The following is an 18127-nucleotide window of genomic DNA, read 5'->3' as shown; positions in this document are numbered from 1 at the left end:
AAAACCCCAATATGTCCTTTAATGTCTTGATTTACAGTGAGGTGTATTTAGTTTACATTGAGGAACACATCCTAACAGAATGGTGTGTTTAAAAATAAGTATTATATAAATATATATATACATACTATTACAGTATATATAAATACTTGTTTGTGTATATATAGTACACATACCATTTTGTTAGGATTTATTTCACAGTGCATGTATGTTTAGACAATAATGTATCAATGTTTTAAGTCATATGAATTAGACCTTAGGTTTCATTTAAAAAGTGTAATTCCCTTTTACTTCACAGCAAATATATAACAGGAATTAATATAAGACATAAGTCTTAAATTTACTGAAATATATTGGGAATAAGAAAATATTCTAATTAACATCATGGACTGTTGGAATCCCATCAAAAGCTTGTTTGGACAGTTTTACTATCTTTAGAGTAAATTTGTAGAGTGTTGTAACCCTAATTCACAACTATGAAACCAGCAGGCTGAATTAAGAAAATAAACCTTAAAGAGTGCAGAGGTACAGTAGCTGACATGAAAAGTCAAGCAGTGTGACATGATATCTAAAACTATTTTAAACAGCATTATCTAATGTTGTACAATTAGAAAATCTAATCTTAATTGAGAGATTACATTGAATACCAAGATGTTAACTAAAAAAGCTAAAACTAGACATTTTGAGCAAATCACCTAAAATATCCACTTTTCCATATACATGTATACATTTGATCTAAAAGCTTGATGGTTGAGAAAAAAAAAGTGAAATGGACATTTTTGGCAACTAACAATAATCTGAATCAACTTGTTAATAACGGTATTTATCATCCTCCCAGACATAAAAGGCCAAAAATACCATCAAGCCTGGACATGAATTAGGGAAACTAGAGAACAAGTGTTTAGATTTTTAAGTGGACAGAAATTACAACAAATAGTACTTTATTGGACATGAAAAATTACTTCAACTTAAAGTTGGGTTACACTCCTTAAAAACAAGATCAAATAAACAATACCTCTTGAAACCAACACACCTTTTTTTAGAACATGAGGCAGCTTTTATATTTTAACAAATTTGAGGTAAATAGTTTTTCTTTGTTATATACATATTTTTCTCACAAAATATTTAAAAACATTGAACCCAGGGATAAAGCCCAAGTATAACAGAGTTTGATCCCTGCCTCCCCAAAAATGCTAGGTCTCTCTTTCTCAGTTTCTGCTTGTTAAGGTTGCTTCACAGTTCATTTAAAAATATTGAGTTCATCACACCTTAGGGATAAGAAATATGAAATGGTGCAGAAAAAAAGAGCTAGGTTTGGTTTAGAGGAAACGGGAAATTGCAGCTACTGTAGCATTTCACAAGCAGAACAGTTGCAGAACCCCAGCAAATAAAGTGAGTACACACGCAACCTTTCCCATTCACACACTTATAATTATATAGGTATAATTATCATATAATTTCTTTTTGACCATTAAGTGCATTAAGTGTCATACTGTATATGGGCTTTTTTTTTCTTTTGCCATACCTTCAAGTAAATAAAGTCTATGAAGGGCGCAAAGTCAAATAACCTTCGCAAATACTGGATTTGGTCTCACTTCTGTTCTAGTTTTCAATCCATTCACACTGTTCTTCACAGGCTTTCCCTCGACTGAATCCAGGCATACTAATATATTAAGAGGACTATTTTAAAAGCAACCGATAGATGCAGTACCGTGTCAGTGGATTACACGTTAGCAAGTATTGGAAAAAGCTGACCACATCCAAGTACTTTTAACCTTAACCCACGATACATAAAAGATGAGAAATGTACAAGCAATCAAACAAAACAAGTGTTTGAGATTCTTCAGAATTCATTGGTGCTTTAGTTGTATATCAGAATTATCTCAGTTTGTGCAAGTGAGATCCACCGATAAAACAGGCCACGATATCTTGGCAGGATGGTACATAACAGAAGTCAGTCCTTTCCTTCAAATCAAGCAGCAGTTCGTACTCGTGGGGATTGAGTGTACCTTATGCGGGACCTCATATGGGACATGACCACACAGGACAAGCGTACAGGATACAAGCCCAATATCAAGGGCAGAAGTCACACAAACATCCAAGCACCAAATTTTACAACACAAGGAAACTTTTCAGTTCTGAATCCTTAAATGACAGTGACCCCTTTTTTATTAGGAAAATAGCCTTTATAGAATTTTTAAAAACACCACAATGCTCATCTGGTCTATATAACCAATGTGTTCTTGTATCAAATTGTTTCTTGTTTGTTCTCTAAATAGCATTTTTATCAGAAATCAGTGCAATTGAGCAATTTCAGAAAACAAAAGAATATGTTTCAAAGCTCAGTTACCATTCATTACAATCTGCTCCCCTAAAGCCTTGTAATAAAATTCCCATCCCACCACGTACCTCAGCGCCTGTCCGAAACCCTCCCAAAAGCCCCAGCAAAACACACACATTTAAGCAGAATTAGAAAAAGTGCAATCCTCCTTTGAGGTAACAACCCCTCCGTCTCACACATCAAAGTCACGGAATGCAACATGGGTCTGTGTTTGGTCTGCACCAGAGCAATTAAGGTTCCTTTTCACCCTCCGCTTTTTACTGTGTTAAACATCTAAAAATATAATGTGGCCTACAGTATCCTTCATTAGTTAACTAATGTTTGAAGCCAGGCCATATTATTCGTAAGTCAATGGCAGAGGATAGATGGGGGGACTTCATACTACAAAAACGATTAAAAAACTTCAATAGATTTTATAGGAAAAATCTTTTAATGTTACTCCTCATCACCACGTAAGTGAGGTCTGTCTAGATAAAGTCTGAAATGAAAATCAAAATCTGAGGCACAAGGAAACCAACTGGTTTGACTTCTTTAGGACATAATATATAGGAGGTTTTAGACTCAAAAACTAAGGCAAAATGCTTCAAGTTCATTTTGTTACTTAAAACAATATAGAAAGAAATAAAATGATAAAAATCCTTAGCCTAATCACCAATCCAATTTGACCTAAGAGTGCCATGTCATCTTCGTTTTGAAGTTACCCACATTCAGGCAATATGCAAATGTCTGCATTGTACCTACTGAATCTTCCAGCATTTAAAACCATGTACAATTCAACAACTAGCTCATACAGGGTTCATATAAAGCAACTATTAAGGCAATATGTGTCTGTGCTCCTTATATGGCTAACATATCAATACTCCCTTTCCTCCAGCCTTAAAAGAGTTTTGCAATGCAAGCTGCTTGCTTTCGATTCCCTCTCTCCCTGAGTCGCCTAATTTCAACAGTCCCATCGAGGTATCCTAAAAGAGCACAAAGATTGTGTGAATACTCCTAGGCATATTTTTGTCATGTTAAAACAGTCCACCAGACTTTGGACTTATAATTCATTAAATGTCTTTCTCTGTTAAAGAGGCAGACTCTATGTAAACGCTACTAATCAGATCTAATCTAATCTCATGCCTGCCATACAAGCATCAAATATCTCTTCCTAACTAACTGATAAAAAATAAACCCCACAGAAGGAAGGCACTTCTAAAGCAAAACATCTGCATCTTGCAATGAATGACTTGATATGGGAGTGCAATCAGAGGATAAGTCCCCCTCTTGACATCCTTTAAACACAGGATGCATTTGTGTTGAGTGTTTTACGGTTGTACCTAGGCGATTACTCTTCAAAAGTAAAAGCTGATGTCCCCTAACTAAAAGCAAGTGCTAATGTGCCATGCACCCAATCTGATGCAGACCAAAAAAGACGCCATGACACCATCTCAAAGCAGCATACAGCTCTCTGTACATCTCTCCCAAATCTCAAACTGCACCACAAGACCTCCTCAGCCCACCTGGTGCTCCCCTCGGACAATGTGCGAGGAGAACTCGTAGCGGTCCTGGCTGCGGTGGCCGCAGATGTTACACTCAAAGGGCTGGCGGAAGCCGTGGCAGCCCATGTGGATGGTGAACATGACATGGTCCAGGAAGAAAATGCGACAGTGCTCGCAGCGGAAGGAGCGCACTGACCGCCCTTCCCCATCCACCACCTGCATGACTTCCCTTGCTGGTGGTGAGCGCGGGCTCACCTTGGTGGGCAGCCCTGGTAAACCCCCAAGGACTCCTTTTTCCCTGTCCCTGTCCATGTCTGTTTCTTTGGCGTGACTAGGACTGTGCTGCTCGTGCCCTCCGCGGTGGTTCAAGTTTCCGGATGGCACTGAGGTGATGACGCACTGCTCCTCTGCCATGCTCTCAGTGTCTGTAGAATCTTGGTAACCATTGCTCGGTGAGGCAGCACGACTGCGGCTGGAGGGCGTGTCCTCATGACCCTCTCCAGCCTCCCTCCCCGCCAGGCCCATTGAGATGCCCCCTGCACAGTTTAGGCGCTGTCCTAGAGGGGTTATATGGGGGTAGACAGAGCTGATGACTGGGGTAAACTCTGATAGGCAGGCAGAGTGGGGAGGCATTCGCAGGGAGCGGGGAGGATCCACATCATTGCTGCCTCCTCTTGGCCCCCGGAGGAAATGCCCTAAAGCAGATGGATCACTCTCAGTGTGCAAGACCAACATGTCCCCTTCTTTATCAGGATTGGGATCGAGTTCATAAGGTGCTTCAGATATATTTAGTCGCATGTGCTTTTCACCTAGAAAGTCAAGAAGCATCAATATCATCAGTATAGGGAGGAGGAGACAGACCACTTGTATAAAATTATTGTGAGAAATTGTAACTCAGTATCTCAATACTCAAACCAGCCCACACACCAACAATCATGCCACGATCGAAATCACTGAGATCAAATTTTTTCCCCATTCTGATGGTTGATGTAAACATTAACTGAAGCTCCTGACCCTTATCTGCTTGATTTTATGCACTGCACTGCTGCCACATGATTGGCTGATTAGATAATCGCACGAATAAGTAGATGTACAGGTGTTCCTAATAAAGTGCTCAGTGAGTGTACACTCATCTATATTCAGTATATACAGTCATTCAAAACAGTGGGCCTACCCAGGAACTTCTGGGGTGTTGATCTCTTCCTCTTGGTGATGCTGTTGGCCAGTCGATCAATGAAGGTCATCTTCTCCGAGGAGGACTGGATCAGGGGTTCAGACATCATCTCCACATTATGAACCTCTTCACCTAAACACAACATAATAGAAGAACAGCATGAGAAACCAACCAATGCACTTGTAGCAGCATTCTGATTATAACAGAAAAGTGTGTTAGTGTGTATGTGTTATTACTGTGTGCAGATTGGGTGTTGTGAGCAGGCTGGTGATCCAGACTCTGTAGGTAGCTGTGGCAGCGCTCTCTGTGCTCCTCCAGGGTGCTCTGCTGCTTGTAACTGCGGCCACAGTAACTGCACTTGTAGTGCTTCCCAACTGTAGGGGAGGACACTGAAATACCAAGGAGGGAGAATATTGAGCCGTGGCAAATGCATTTCACACTCTTGTGCTGGTGTTATGCAAACATGAACATTACTAAGACAATATTGATGCTTTACCTAATATGAGGTGTTACTTAGTAAAATTATGTGTCAAAAGAACTGTAAACAGGCAGCATTTCCAATTATAATTACATAAGAATACCGTAATTACAACCAGTGCAGAATTCGTTATTAGACCACAGAATTTCCCTTGTCACAATTTCCCCAAAAACGTAATGAGATGCTGCTCATCTATGACGTTTAGAGAGTAAGAAAAACTGCAGACCGCATCAGCCCATTGTGAGATGTGCATCATTTCAGAGAAATCCATTACTCTAAAAAGCCATTTCTCTGAATATCTGCATTCATATTCATACGACTTTTACCAGCCAGATTTAGGTGCTACAGGTGAATGCTTTTCAACATCATTCAATAACAGAAGCAGGATATCCTGTTTTCATAATATTCTAAATGTCATACTAGACTGCTGCAGAGTTATCATTTTGTTGTCTGATCATCAATGCAATATCTATGACTAAAACATAATTGCATAACTGATTGATGAGGTCTTATTCAAACTCATTGCACAATCTCTGGAAGTGCAACAAGTTTAAAGGAAGGTTTACAGAAGTTTTAGGCAGCCAAATAATCAACACTATACAAGAAATAGGTTTAATTGGCCTTGCCTACATTAATCTGTTCTCAGTCTATGATACATCAAAAGGCTTTTTTCCATCCCACACACTTTTCCATCCATTTATTTCCAGCCACAAAGTTCCATCTCACCTTCCTTCTCTGTACTTCTCACAAACTTTTGACCAATGAAGGCTCACCAGAGTGGGTGCGGAGGTGTCCTGTCAAGGCGTCGCGGCGACGACAGGCGTAGTTACAAAAGGGACATTTGAAGGGCTTCTCGCCTGAGTGGAGCTTGATGTGACGCAGCAAGTTGCCCTTCTGAGTGAATGAGGCCCCACACTGGTTACACTGGAATGGCCGCTCACCTACCGAGACCAAGACTACCAGTTTCCCACCAGCCCAAAAAATAGCATCACATATCTTCAAGCTGTTATTTTCAAAATTATTATCTTGTCAAGAGACATTAGCTACTTTCACACGTGAAACCCGTTCAATTGCAGTAAAAAGTGCCGTATTACCTTTTAATCACATCACACATGCAATGGCTTTCCATGTTATTTTTGTATTGCTGCCACTGACACCTCACCACCAAATTTTAATTTAAACTTGGTGATATCATGCGCCGCACCAGTGGCGTGCACAGAAGGGGGGCAGCAGGGGTGCAAACCCCTGCCCATTTCATTAACAAATCTAAAAGGTGCTCTTTTGGTCATGCAGAAAAAGGGGGGAAATTTTCATAAAGAAAATGATTAATAAATGTAATCATCTATCAAATGTAATAAATTATTACATTTTAATGTAATAAATGTAATAAAAATGTAATAATAAATTCAAGAACGGATTAATTTTCTCACTTTTGTTTGGATCAACCATTCGAGTGGCATCCCCACCCTGCAGTGCCCTTCAAGAGTGCAAAAATGCTGTTAGGAATTCACCCCCCAGACCATCGAAGTGGCATTGCCTTAGACGAGTAACAGCTCAGATCAAATATCAACTATATGTACAGTTTTTAGGGCTGCAAAATTAATCATATTTTAACCACGATCATGGATTCTGCCTCTCAAGGTTAATTAAGCATAACCTTCCACGATATTAATGAGCTACCAAGCAGAAATTATCAGCCAGGTAAAGTTGCAAATTGTTGTTCATTATCATTATAGGCTGAGTCTACGTATGACAGACCAAATCTCAAGCTCTTTCGAAGTCTATTTTAACACAACTGACCCTTCACGCACTCTTCAGAAGTTCGCCACTAACCAATCACTGTTTCACTTTCGAACACGCTCTGAAATATGTAGCTGCATATGTTTACAAGTATCGTATGTCTCGTGTGTCTGCTGCTCTGATCTGCAGAGTTGCACATACTCTGAAACACAAACGAAGTTAATGATACGGTGTTTCAGCGGTCTCAGAGTGGTTCTTTGCTCGATACACATAAAATTAATTCCATCTCGTGGTCTGATTATGTGCGTTTTGTACAGCTCAGCTGTGATCTATTCAGTTTGTGTGTGTCGCTAACGCGTGATTTATTTCAGTTGCACGTTTGCATAAATACAAATAGGTTTGGCTATTACAAGTTCCTAAAAAATGTTTAAGTAACCCCATGGCACCATGGTTTTATGGAGCGAGGAGTAGATGAGAGTATTTCACCATGTACAGTACAGAAGGAGAAGCACAAAGCTGTTGTCAACAGAAACAACACACCGTCTTCCTTCAGTTTTCTGCCAAAAGTGAAGGCTTCAATTTCTTTCTATTTGCAGTAAAGCGTGGGCAAAACATGACTTAATTTTGGTCAAAAGGAATCATTTACTAGTTTGTAGTTTCAACACCTTATTCAACATTAGAGCTGCTATCTAATTACATTTTTTTTAGATTTTGTCCAAATTGTGCTGCCCTGTAATAAAAAAAAATTAGTTCTAAAATGACAGAATAATCGTGATTAAAATTTTGAGCTAAACAATCGTGATTATCATTTTCACCATTATCATTCAGCCCTAACAGTATTGTAGTGGAAGTTCATCAAAAAATAATACTCGATTGCTACCACATTTCTGTCAACGCACACTTGCAGTGTATTGCAGTGCAGTTTATTAATTATAAGTGGAGTGGTCGTGTCACTTTCAGTGTAGAATGAAATTCAATATGTCTTTTGTAGAAAACTGTCATAAAGTGAAAGAGCTGTTTGAAGTACTATAGAAACTATGTCAGTTTTATAGAGGGGATGATGAGGTCAGAGTGAAAGCAGCAGAGATGACAGGATGAAGTGAGGGAGCACAGATGAAAGAAAGTGAAAAGAAGAGTGATGAGACAAGAAAAAGATTAGCAGTGCGAAGCACCGTGGTGTTACAAGTGTAATACCATGATACTGAATGATTATTATATATTTATATTTCATGATATTTTCATGGTACTCTAAGGTACTTCAAAAAATACCATGGTTTTACCATATATGACATGTGTCAAAAACATGGGATTACCACGGGCCTTGTATAAAAAACACTGTAATAGCATGGTACTTTTTGTAAAAAGAAAACAGAAAAGGCTATTATTTGTGATGAAGGAAATAATGGAAAAATTCAGATATGTATATAATAAAATAAACTGTAAAATCAAATATATATATATATATATATATATATATATAATATATATATATATATATATAAACAGTTGTGCTCAAAAGTTTGCATACCCTGGCAGAAATTGTGAAATTCTGGCATTGATTTTGAAAATATGACTGATCATGCAAAAAAAACTTTTTTATTTAAGGATAGTGATCATATGAAACCATTTATCATCATCACATAGTTGTTTGGCTCCTTTTTAAATCATAATGGTGACAGAAATCATCCAAATGGCCCTGATCAAAAGTTTACATACCCTTGAATGTTTGGCCTTGTTACAGACACACAAGGTGACACACACAGGTTTAAATGGCAATTAAAGGTTAATTTCCCACACCTGTGGCTTTTTAAATTGCAATTAGTGTCTGTGTATAAATAGTCAATGAGTTTGTTAGCTCTCACGTGGATGCACTGAGCAGGCTATGTACTGAGCCATGGGGAGCAGAACTGTCAAAAGACCTGTGTAACAAGGTAATGGAACTTTATAAAGATGGAAAAGGATATAAAAAGATATCCAAAGCCTTGAAAATGCCAGTCAGTACTGTTCAATCACTTATTAAGAAGTGGAAAATTCGGGGATCTCTTGATACCAAGCCAAAGTCAGGTAGACCAAGAAAGATTTCAGCCACAACTGCCAGAAGAATTGTTCGGGATACAAAGAAAAACCCACAGGTAACATCAGGAGAAATACAGGCTGCTCTGGAAAAAGACGGTGTGGTTGTTTTGAGGAGCACAATACGACGATACCTGAACAAAAATGAGCTGCATGGTCAAGTTGCCAGAAAGAAGCCTTTACTGCACTAATGCCACAAAAAAGCCCAGTTACAATATGCCCGACAACACCTTGACACGCCTCACAGCTTCTGGCACACTGTAATTTGGAGTGACGAGACCAAAATAGAGCTTTATTGTCACAACCATAAGCGCTATGTTTGGAGAGGGGTCAACAAGGCCTATAGTGAAAAGAATACTATCCCCACTGTGAAGCATGGTGGTGGCTCACTGATGTTTTGGGGGTGTGTGAGCTCTAAAGGCACGGGGAATCTTGTGAAAATTGATGGCAAGATGAATGCAGCATGTTATCAGAAAATACTGGCAGATAATTTGCATTCTTCTTCACGAAAGCTGCGCATGGGACGCTCTTGAACTTGCCAGCATGACAATGACCCTAAACACAAGGCCAAGTTGACCCTCCAGTGGTTACAGCAGAAAAAGGTGAAGGTTCTGGAGTGGCCATCACAGTCTCCTGAACTTAATATCATCGAACAATCTGGGGAGACCTCAAACGTGCGGTTCATGCAAGACGACCAAAGACTTTGCATGACCTGGAGGCATTTTGCCAAGATGAATGGGCAGCTATACACCTGCAAGAATTTGGGGCCTCATAGACAAATATTACAAAAGACTGCACGTTGTCATTGATGCTGAAGGGGGCAATACACAGTATTAAGAACTAAGGGTATCATTTTTTTCATTGTTGCCATGTTTTGTTTTATGATTGTGCCATTCTGTTATAACCTAAAGTTGAATATGAATCCCATAAGAAATAAAAGCAATGTGTTTTGCCTGCTCACTCATGTTTTCTTTAAAAATGGTACATATATTACCAATTCTCCAAAGGTATGCAAACTTTTGAGCACAACTGTATATAAAAATAGTTTTTTTTATCCTTCCGCCCCTGCCCCTGCTGAGGTTGGTGCACGCCACTGCGCCGCACAAATGGGGTGCTGAATCAACCACAAGGAGGGTATTCGGATGGCAAAATGTAAATGGGTAGTTGCACCTGTGGTCCTCAACCATACCTCAAACCATTAATCTTCTGTTTTTGATCATTCATAGCATCAACAAAGAAAATTTTTGACAATGGTGCAACTTCTTATGAGGGCAAATTGCAGAAGCTGATGTGCTGGCATTTTGACTGTGTGGAAAAAAAAGGCTGTGTGAAAGTTGCTAATAAAGAAACACTCACCTGTATGGCTACGTTTGTGCACCATCAGAACATTGGGTCCAATACAGATCATCCCACATATATCACATTTAAGCTTGCCATTGGGCAGCCGAATGGGACCTGGGGATGCTGGCTCAGGACTGGCCATGTCCCCGCAGCCACTCCCAGTCTGCCCTCGTGTGCCTCCAACCATCTCCACTCCCCCATCTTCTGCCATGTCTCTCTTTTCATCCTTCCATCCTTCATCCTTCTCCCCGACTCTTCTTTCTGCCAGCGGAGCACCACCTGCCTCCTCGTCACTGTAGAGCTCCACTTTGATGGAGTTAGCTGGTCAGGGAGAGAAATTAGCAACTATAAGCTTCCACACTTTTTGACCAATTAATTTCCATGACAATTACAATCACTTAAATATTTTAGATCTGAGCATAATTAAAAAATGGTTCATTCTCAACAGAAATTTTCATGCATTTTCCGGGCCTGGAAGTTACAATGGTAAAACTCTGATATTTCCGTTTTCCATGACAGAGGGAACCCTGAATTCTGGTGTATATATATATATGAATATGTGACATTACAAATAAAATACACCATAAATAGCAGATGCAGCAATTATTCAAGACAAGTGGGACATAAAAGCATGTTTAATGTAGAAATACTGACCACTGAGTGAGTGGCTTGGGGAGGATTGTTGACTGTTTGGTGTGCTCAAAGTAGGTCCTCTCAGCCCCGCAAAAAACTCCCGTTCCGTTGAAGAATCTCCACTGCCTGAAAATTTAAATGAACTCGTATTTAGCTACATACAGTTGAAGTCAGAAGTTTACATACACCTTAGCCAAATACATTTAAAATCAGTTTTTCACAATTCCTGACATTTAATCATAGAAAACATTCCCTGTCTTAGGTCAGTTAGGATAACTACTTTATTTTAAGAATGTGAGATGTTAGAATAATAGTAGTAATAATAGAGAATTATTTATTTCAGATTTTATTTCTTTCATCACATTCCCAGTGGGTCAGAAGTTTACATACACTTTGTTAGTATTTGGTAGCATGCCTTTAAATTGTTTAACTTGGGTCAAATGTTTTGGGTAGCCTTCCACAAGCTTCTCACAATAAGCTGGTGGAATTATGGCCCATTCCTCCAGACAGAACTGGTGTAACTGAGTCAGGTCTGTAGGCCTCCTTACTCGCACATGCTTTTTCAGTTCTGCCCACAAATTTTCTATCGGACTGAGGTCAGGGCTTGTGATGGCCACTCCAATACCTTGACTTTGTTGTCCTTAAGCCATTTTGCCACAACTTTAAGGTATGCTTGGGGTCCCTGTCCATTTGGAAGACCCATTTGCGACCGAGATTTAAGTTCCTGGTTGATGTCTTGAGATGTTGCTTCAAACTATCCACATAATTTTCCTTCCTCATGATACCATCTATTTTGTGAAGCGCACAAGTCCCTCCTGTAGCAAAGCACCCCCACAACATGATGCTGCCACCCCCCTGCTTCACGGTTGGGATGGTGTTCTTTGGCTTGCAAGCCTCACGCTTTTTCCACCAAACATAACGATGGTCATTATGGCCAAACAGATCAATATTTATTTCATCAGACCAGAGGACATTTCTCCAAAAATTAAGATCTCAAAAGTGCTCAAAAGTTTGCATACCCTGGCAGAAATTGTGAAATTTTGGCATTGATTTTGAAAATATGACTGATCATGCAAAAAACTCTTTTATTTAAGGATAGTGATCATATGAAACCATTTATTATTAGTTATTTTGCTCCTTTTTAAATCATAATGAAAACAGAAATCACCCAAATGGCCCTAATCAAAAGTTTACATACCCTTGAATGTTTGACCTTGTTACAGACACACAAGGTGACACACACAGGTTTAAATGGCAATTAAAGGTTAATTTCCCACACCTGTGGCTTTTTAAATTGCAATTAGTGTGTGTATAAATAGTCAATGAGTTTGTTAGCTCTCACGTGGATGCACTGAGCAGGCTAGATACTGATCCACGGGGAGCAGAAAAGAACTGTCAAAAGACCTGCGTAACAAGGTAATGGAACTTTATAAAGATGGAAAAGGATATAAAAAGATATCCAAAGCCTTGAAAATGCCAGTCAGTACTGTTCAATCACTTATTAAGAAGTGGAAAATTCAGGGATCTCTTGATACCAAGTCAAAGTCAGGTAGACCAAGAAAGATTTCAGCCACAACTGCCAAAAGAATTGTTCGGGATACAAAGAAAAACCCACAGGTAACCTCAGGAGAAATACAGGCTGCTCTGGAAAAAGACGGTGTGGTTGTTTCAAGGAGCACAATACAATGATACCTGAACAAAAATTAGCTGCATGGTCACGTTGCCAGAAAGAAGCCTTTACTGTGCCAATGCCACAAAAAAGCCCGGTTACAATATGCCCGACAATACCTTGACACGCCTCACAGCTTCTGGCACACTGTAATTTGGAGTGACGTGACCAACATAGAGCTTTATGATCACAACCATAAGCGCTATGTTTGGAGAAGGGTCAACAAGGCCTATAGTGAAAAGAATACCATCCCCACTGTGAAGCATGGTGGTGGTTCACTGATGTTTTGGGGGTGTGTGAGCCCTAAAGGCACAGGGAATCTTGTGAAAATTGATGGCAAGATGAATGCAGCATGTTATCTGAAAATACTGGCAGACAATTTGCATTCTTCTGCACGAAAGCTGCGCATGGGACACTCTTGGATTTTCCAGCATGACAATGACCCTAAGCACAAGGCCAAGTTGACCCTCCAGTGGTTACAGCAGAAAAAGGTGAAGGTTCTGGAGTGGCCATCACAGTCTCCTGACCTTAATATCATCGAGCCACTCTGGGAAGATCTCAAACGTGTGGTTCATGCAAGACGACCAAAGACTTTGCATGACCTGGAGGCATTTTGCCAAGACGAATGGGCAGCTATACCACCTGCAAGAATCTAGGGCCTCATAGACAATTATTACAAAAGACTGCACACTGTCATTGATGCTAAAGGGGGAAATACACAGTATTAAGAACTAAGGGTATGCAGACTTTTGAACAGGGGTCATTTCATTTTTTTCTTTGTTGCCATGTTTTGTTTTATGATTGTGTCTCAAACAAAGAGGCACTGAGTTTGAAGGTAGGCCTTAAAATTCATCCACAGGTACACCTCCATTTGACTCCTATTAGCAAATTAGCCTATTAGAAGCTGTAACGGGTTCAGGATGGGCAAGGAGGAGGCGGGAACCGGCAGAACAGTCAACATAACTAGAATGACGTAACTGAACTTAAAACAACATAAAACAATTATAAACACAGCGCGGCCGCGTGTGTCTCTCTCTCTCTCCCAAATTGGCGTCTCCAGCACCCTTTTCTCTCTCTCTCCCGCTAATTAGTTGACTCAGTGCCGGCCATGCACCCTCACAGCCCAGTCACGCACTCCTCCTCATCACAGAAGCTAATTGGCTAATTGCCTAATGGCTTAGAATGAATTTTCCAAGCTGCTTAAAGCACAGTTAACTTAGTGAATGTAAACTTCTGACCCACTGGAACTGTGATATAGTCAGTTAAAAGTGAAACAATCTGTCTGTAAACAATTGCTGGAAAATTACTTGTGTCATGCACAAAGTAGATGTCCTAAACGACTTGCCAAACTATAGTTTGCTCATATGAAATCTGTGGGGTGGTTAAAAAATGAGTTTTAATGACTTCAACCTACGTACAAACTTCTGACTTCAAATGTATGTTTACAGTCTATAGGAAGAAAAAGGTATAAAACCATCAAAAGGCACCTTACCTGACATGTAAGAACGGCCATTGCATTCGTCAGCATTCATTATCACACCAGCTGCCTGCACCAAGAAATATTAAAGAAAAAAAGCTACAGAATTTCTACAGAAAAGCAAAAAATCCTCACTAAATTCTAACATTAATAATAAATATAAAATCTCTTAGAGGTCTTCAGTGCATTGGTACATTTAAAAAATGCACAGTAAGTAAAAAAGTGAAAAAGGAACAAAAAAGTCTTAAAACGCACTCAAATAACAAAAAACAAAAAAAAATGATTTTTTTTATTTTTTATGATTGACTCATTTGATTTCAAGTGATAAAAACACTTGTTAGTTCACTCACAGTTTGTTAATTCTCTCTTTCCTGTGTGGTTGCAGTGTTTGAGTAGCTGAATAATTGATATGCACGCTGGTCAAGATCTCATTTCTAGCTCAACAGCTAAATTGAGTGTCCATTCTATACAATTCTAGTCTTGGAAGGAAGAGAGAAGTAGTCTGCTAAAAAGCCTCCTCCCCTTATTCTGTGACCTATCAGAACATGTGCTGGTACACACTGCCAAAGGCAGGAGCTTTCATGATTGTATGTTACTTAAGAATACAATAGGCTAGTAAGCACAGGAAAATGTAAATGCTTAATTTCCTGAAATCATAGTGAACTCTCTATTTGACCTGAACTTACAGATATGATATGAACATCTACAGTTTCAGGGATGATTTTATATTGAGCAGTGAGTTGAAAAAAGAGAAACTGCTTAATTTTTAATTACTTCAAATCCAGAATAGATATGGATTCGTACACTGCAAAAAATAATTTCCTTAATTAGTTTTTTTGTCTTTGTCTTTTTTTTCCACTAGTAAAAACATTTAAACATTCTTACAACAAGATAAATTTACTTGACAAGCAAAATGGCATAATATAGTTTGTCTTGTTTTCAGAGAAATCTAACTAAATTTAGTGAGGTTTATGCTTAAAAACTAGATGCCAATGGGGCCAATTCAAAGGGAAAACAAGTTAATTTTTTTACACCATTGGCAGATTTTTTTTCTTGTCTTAAGCATAAATTTTACTAAAATTTGTGAGATTTCTCTGAAAATAAGACTTAATATATTATGCAATTTTGCTTGTCAAGTAAATATTTCTTGTTTTAAGAATATTTAGATATTTTCCTAGAAAACAAATTAAAAATACTAATTAAGAAAAATATTTTTTGCAGTGTATAAATATTTGTCTTATCCCAGTTTTTAATAGCATAATATCAATAATATTTGTTCTAATATTAAATAGGCATTTAGACATTTAAAAGGATACCGGATACCTGTGAGAAACAGATCAATATTTTAGTCCTTTTTTACTATAAATTCTCCTACCTGCCCAGGAGGTGGCAATATGCACGAAGATTGCGAATCACCAAAAACAAAAGAAATTTGATATTTACAGTAAAAAAGGACTTAAATATTGATCTGTTTCTCACCCACACTTATATCACTTCTGAAGATATGGATTTAACCCCTGGAGTCGTATGGATTAATTTTGTGCTGCCTTTATATGCTTTTTGGACCTTCAAAGTTCTGGCCACAATTCACTTGCATTGTATGGACCAACAGAACTGAGATACTCTTCTAAAATGTGTAATTTTAATTTGTGTTCTGCAGAAGAAAGTAAGTCATACACATCTAGGATGGCATGAGGGTGAGTAAATGATGAGAGAATTTTCATTATTGGATGAACAAGGGCATGCATAGGATGACATATTGAGCAGAGAGATAAAATCGCTTGAAAATGCTTTAAAAAAGTTTATATAGTTTGTAAACTATTGTCCTATCCCAGATCTTATGATACAATATCTATAATATTCTTTCTAATAATTTATAGGCCTTCAGACATTTAAGAGCAGGTATAGGGTGATATTATATTGGGAAAATATACGGAATACATATGAATTATTTTTAGCTACTGTCATATTCCAGATTTTATAGCATAATATCTATAACATTAGTTGTAATAACAAACAGGTATTCAGATATTTAAGACACCTCTTTGTAATATATGAGACAGAAAACGAACACAGCAGATGTACTTGTGGGCCGACAAGAGGCAATATACAGATCCCAATAATACAGACTGCTGTCAGTGAGTCTAATTAACGCAATAATAAAACAGCCACTGTCTGTCTGCAATCAAAACAAAGCACAATTACTGAAAGGGAGAACATGATCGTGTACAAGCCCTCGTATTTTCATTAACTTTACACACAGCATCGGTAAAACAGCATAATTGCTGCAGAGGACTGACAGCACACAGAATCATGTCAATCATGTCAGTCACACAAGCTAGCCACTGCTGCTAACCAGCTAACGAAACGTGACAGCTCACAGTAAGGCCATGACATCGCTAAATTCATTCACAAACGAAAGAACTAACGTTGCTCTCAACGTAATCCGATCGGCTACCTCCGAACTTGAAATACGGTCGATATTTAGACGTGACAAACTAAAGCGGAATTATGTTTCCTGAGAGCCCGCTGGCGTTGCTATGGCACCCAGCACTCGGTAGATGCTGTCTGGCCGTGTAAACCCTCCCGATCCGAGCAGTTACTTGACCTAATGTCACTTTCCGTGAACAACATGTATTGGTTTTGTACGGTGAGTATTTTTCTCACCTGACGATCGATGTGGTGGCAATTTTTATACAGCAGAATCGCCGTTTCTTTTCTCTAGCGAAGGCAGCATCTCAGGGATTTTTTACCTGACAGCCCAAAACAACTTCCGGGCCTATGCCGGGATACAGGCCCGAATAACCTATAACCGAAAGCTGACTCTCAAATCCATGATCAACAGGGATTATCGAATGCATCGATCCTACTCGTACATGTACGGAAATAAAAAAGTGCAAAACTAGAAACGTCTTAAATTTCATTCAAAAGCCTGATGATTTTTATTTTTCTTAATTTTTTTATTCTTGTTTACCTCACATTATAACACTTATTTTAGGCAACATCTAATGGCTAAACTATAAATAGACAGTTAATATTTGTCTGTTTAAATGGGAATTTGCTGAACATTGTCTTGACCCGAACAAGGATGGCATAGTAGTAATAATGTTCTGATAATAGTGGAATATTTATGTTGCTATTATTTTTTAAATTGTATTATATGAGCAGGGTTGGGGAGTAACGGAATACATGTAACGGGATTACGTATTTAAAATACAAAATATAAGTAACTGTATTCCACTACAGTTACAGTTTAAATCATTGGTAATTAGAATACAGTTAAAAAAGTATTTTGATTACTGAAGAGATTACTTTGCATTTTATTGTCATTTGTTTCATTTAATATTTAGTCGTTTCAGATGGAAAACATTTATACATATAAATGATGCGATCCAAAGTGCATTTAAACAGCGGTGAAACACTTTCTTATGATGTGTTACATTCATATGAGCAGACAGAGAAGTAAGTTTGAAGTAAGTTTGGAGCAGAAGAAATAGAAATAAACCTTGTGTAAATTGTCAGATTTACGCTAAACTAAAATGCTATTTCTAGCCATTTTACATGCAAGTAACCAGGCACAATCATATTTTTTTTATCAAGAAAATTCACGTTGTATCATAATTTCTTTTTTTCTAGAAAGACTTTTGATATTAGGGCAAAATAATATCTTTATCTTTATATTAATAATTAATAATTTTTGTATTGTTTTCCTGTAAAAATATC

At 38.3% G+C, this 18127-nt stretch overlaps 1 protein-coding gene across 4 annotated transcripts; it reads right to left on the bottom strand.

Annotated features, from left to right (window-relative positions):
• Positions 1 to 56: 56 nt before the first annotated feature.
• LOC127420602 (zinc finger protein Eos-like) lies at positions 57 to 17193 on the bottom strand. 4 transcript variants are annotated; one of them, XM_051663023.1, is made up of 8 exons: positions 17072 to 17193; positions 14420 to 14474; positions 11280 to 11384; positions 10641 to 10946; positions 6245 to 6427; positions 5230 to 5382; positions 4994 to 5125; positions 57 to 4628 (listed from the first exon to the last, which is right to left on the bottom strand). In XM_051663023.1, exons 2-8 carry the CDS (start codon positions 14457 to 14459, stop codon positions 3832 to 3834), a joined length of 1716 nt encoding a protein of 571 aa, XP_051518983.1. In that variant the 5' UTR covers positions 14460 to 14474; positions 17072 to 17193; the 3' UTR covers positions 57 to 3831. The 4 variants fall into 4 exon arrangements, with proteins under 4 accessions (XP_051518983.1, XP_051518985.1, XP_051518984.1 ...); XM_051663025.1 differs by having other exon boundaries at positions 6245 to 6412; XM_051663024.1 differs by lacking the exon at positions 17072 to 17193 and adding an exon at positions 14755 to 15169.
• Between the last annotated feature and the right edge of the window lie 934 nt (positions 17194 to 18127).

Source organism: Myxocyprinus asiaticus, chromosome 29, assembly GCF_019703515.2.
Source record: "Myxocyprinus asiaticus isolate MX2 ecotype Aquarium Trade chromosome 29, UBuf_Myxa_2, whole genome shotgun sequence".
In the NCBI taxonomy this organism is placed as follows: domain Eukaryota; kingdom Metazoa; phylum Chordata; class Actinopteri; order Cypriniformes; family Catostomidae; genus Myxocyprinus; species Myxocyprinus asiaticus.
This window is presented reverse-complemented; position numbering and strand designations above follow the sequence as displayed.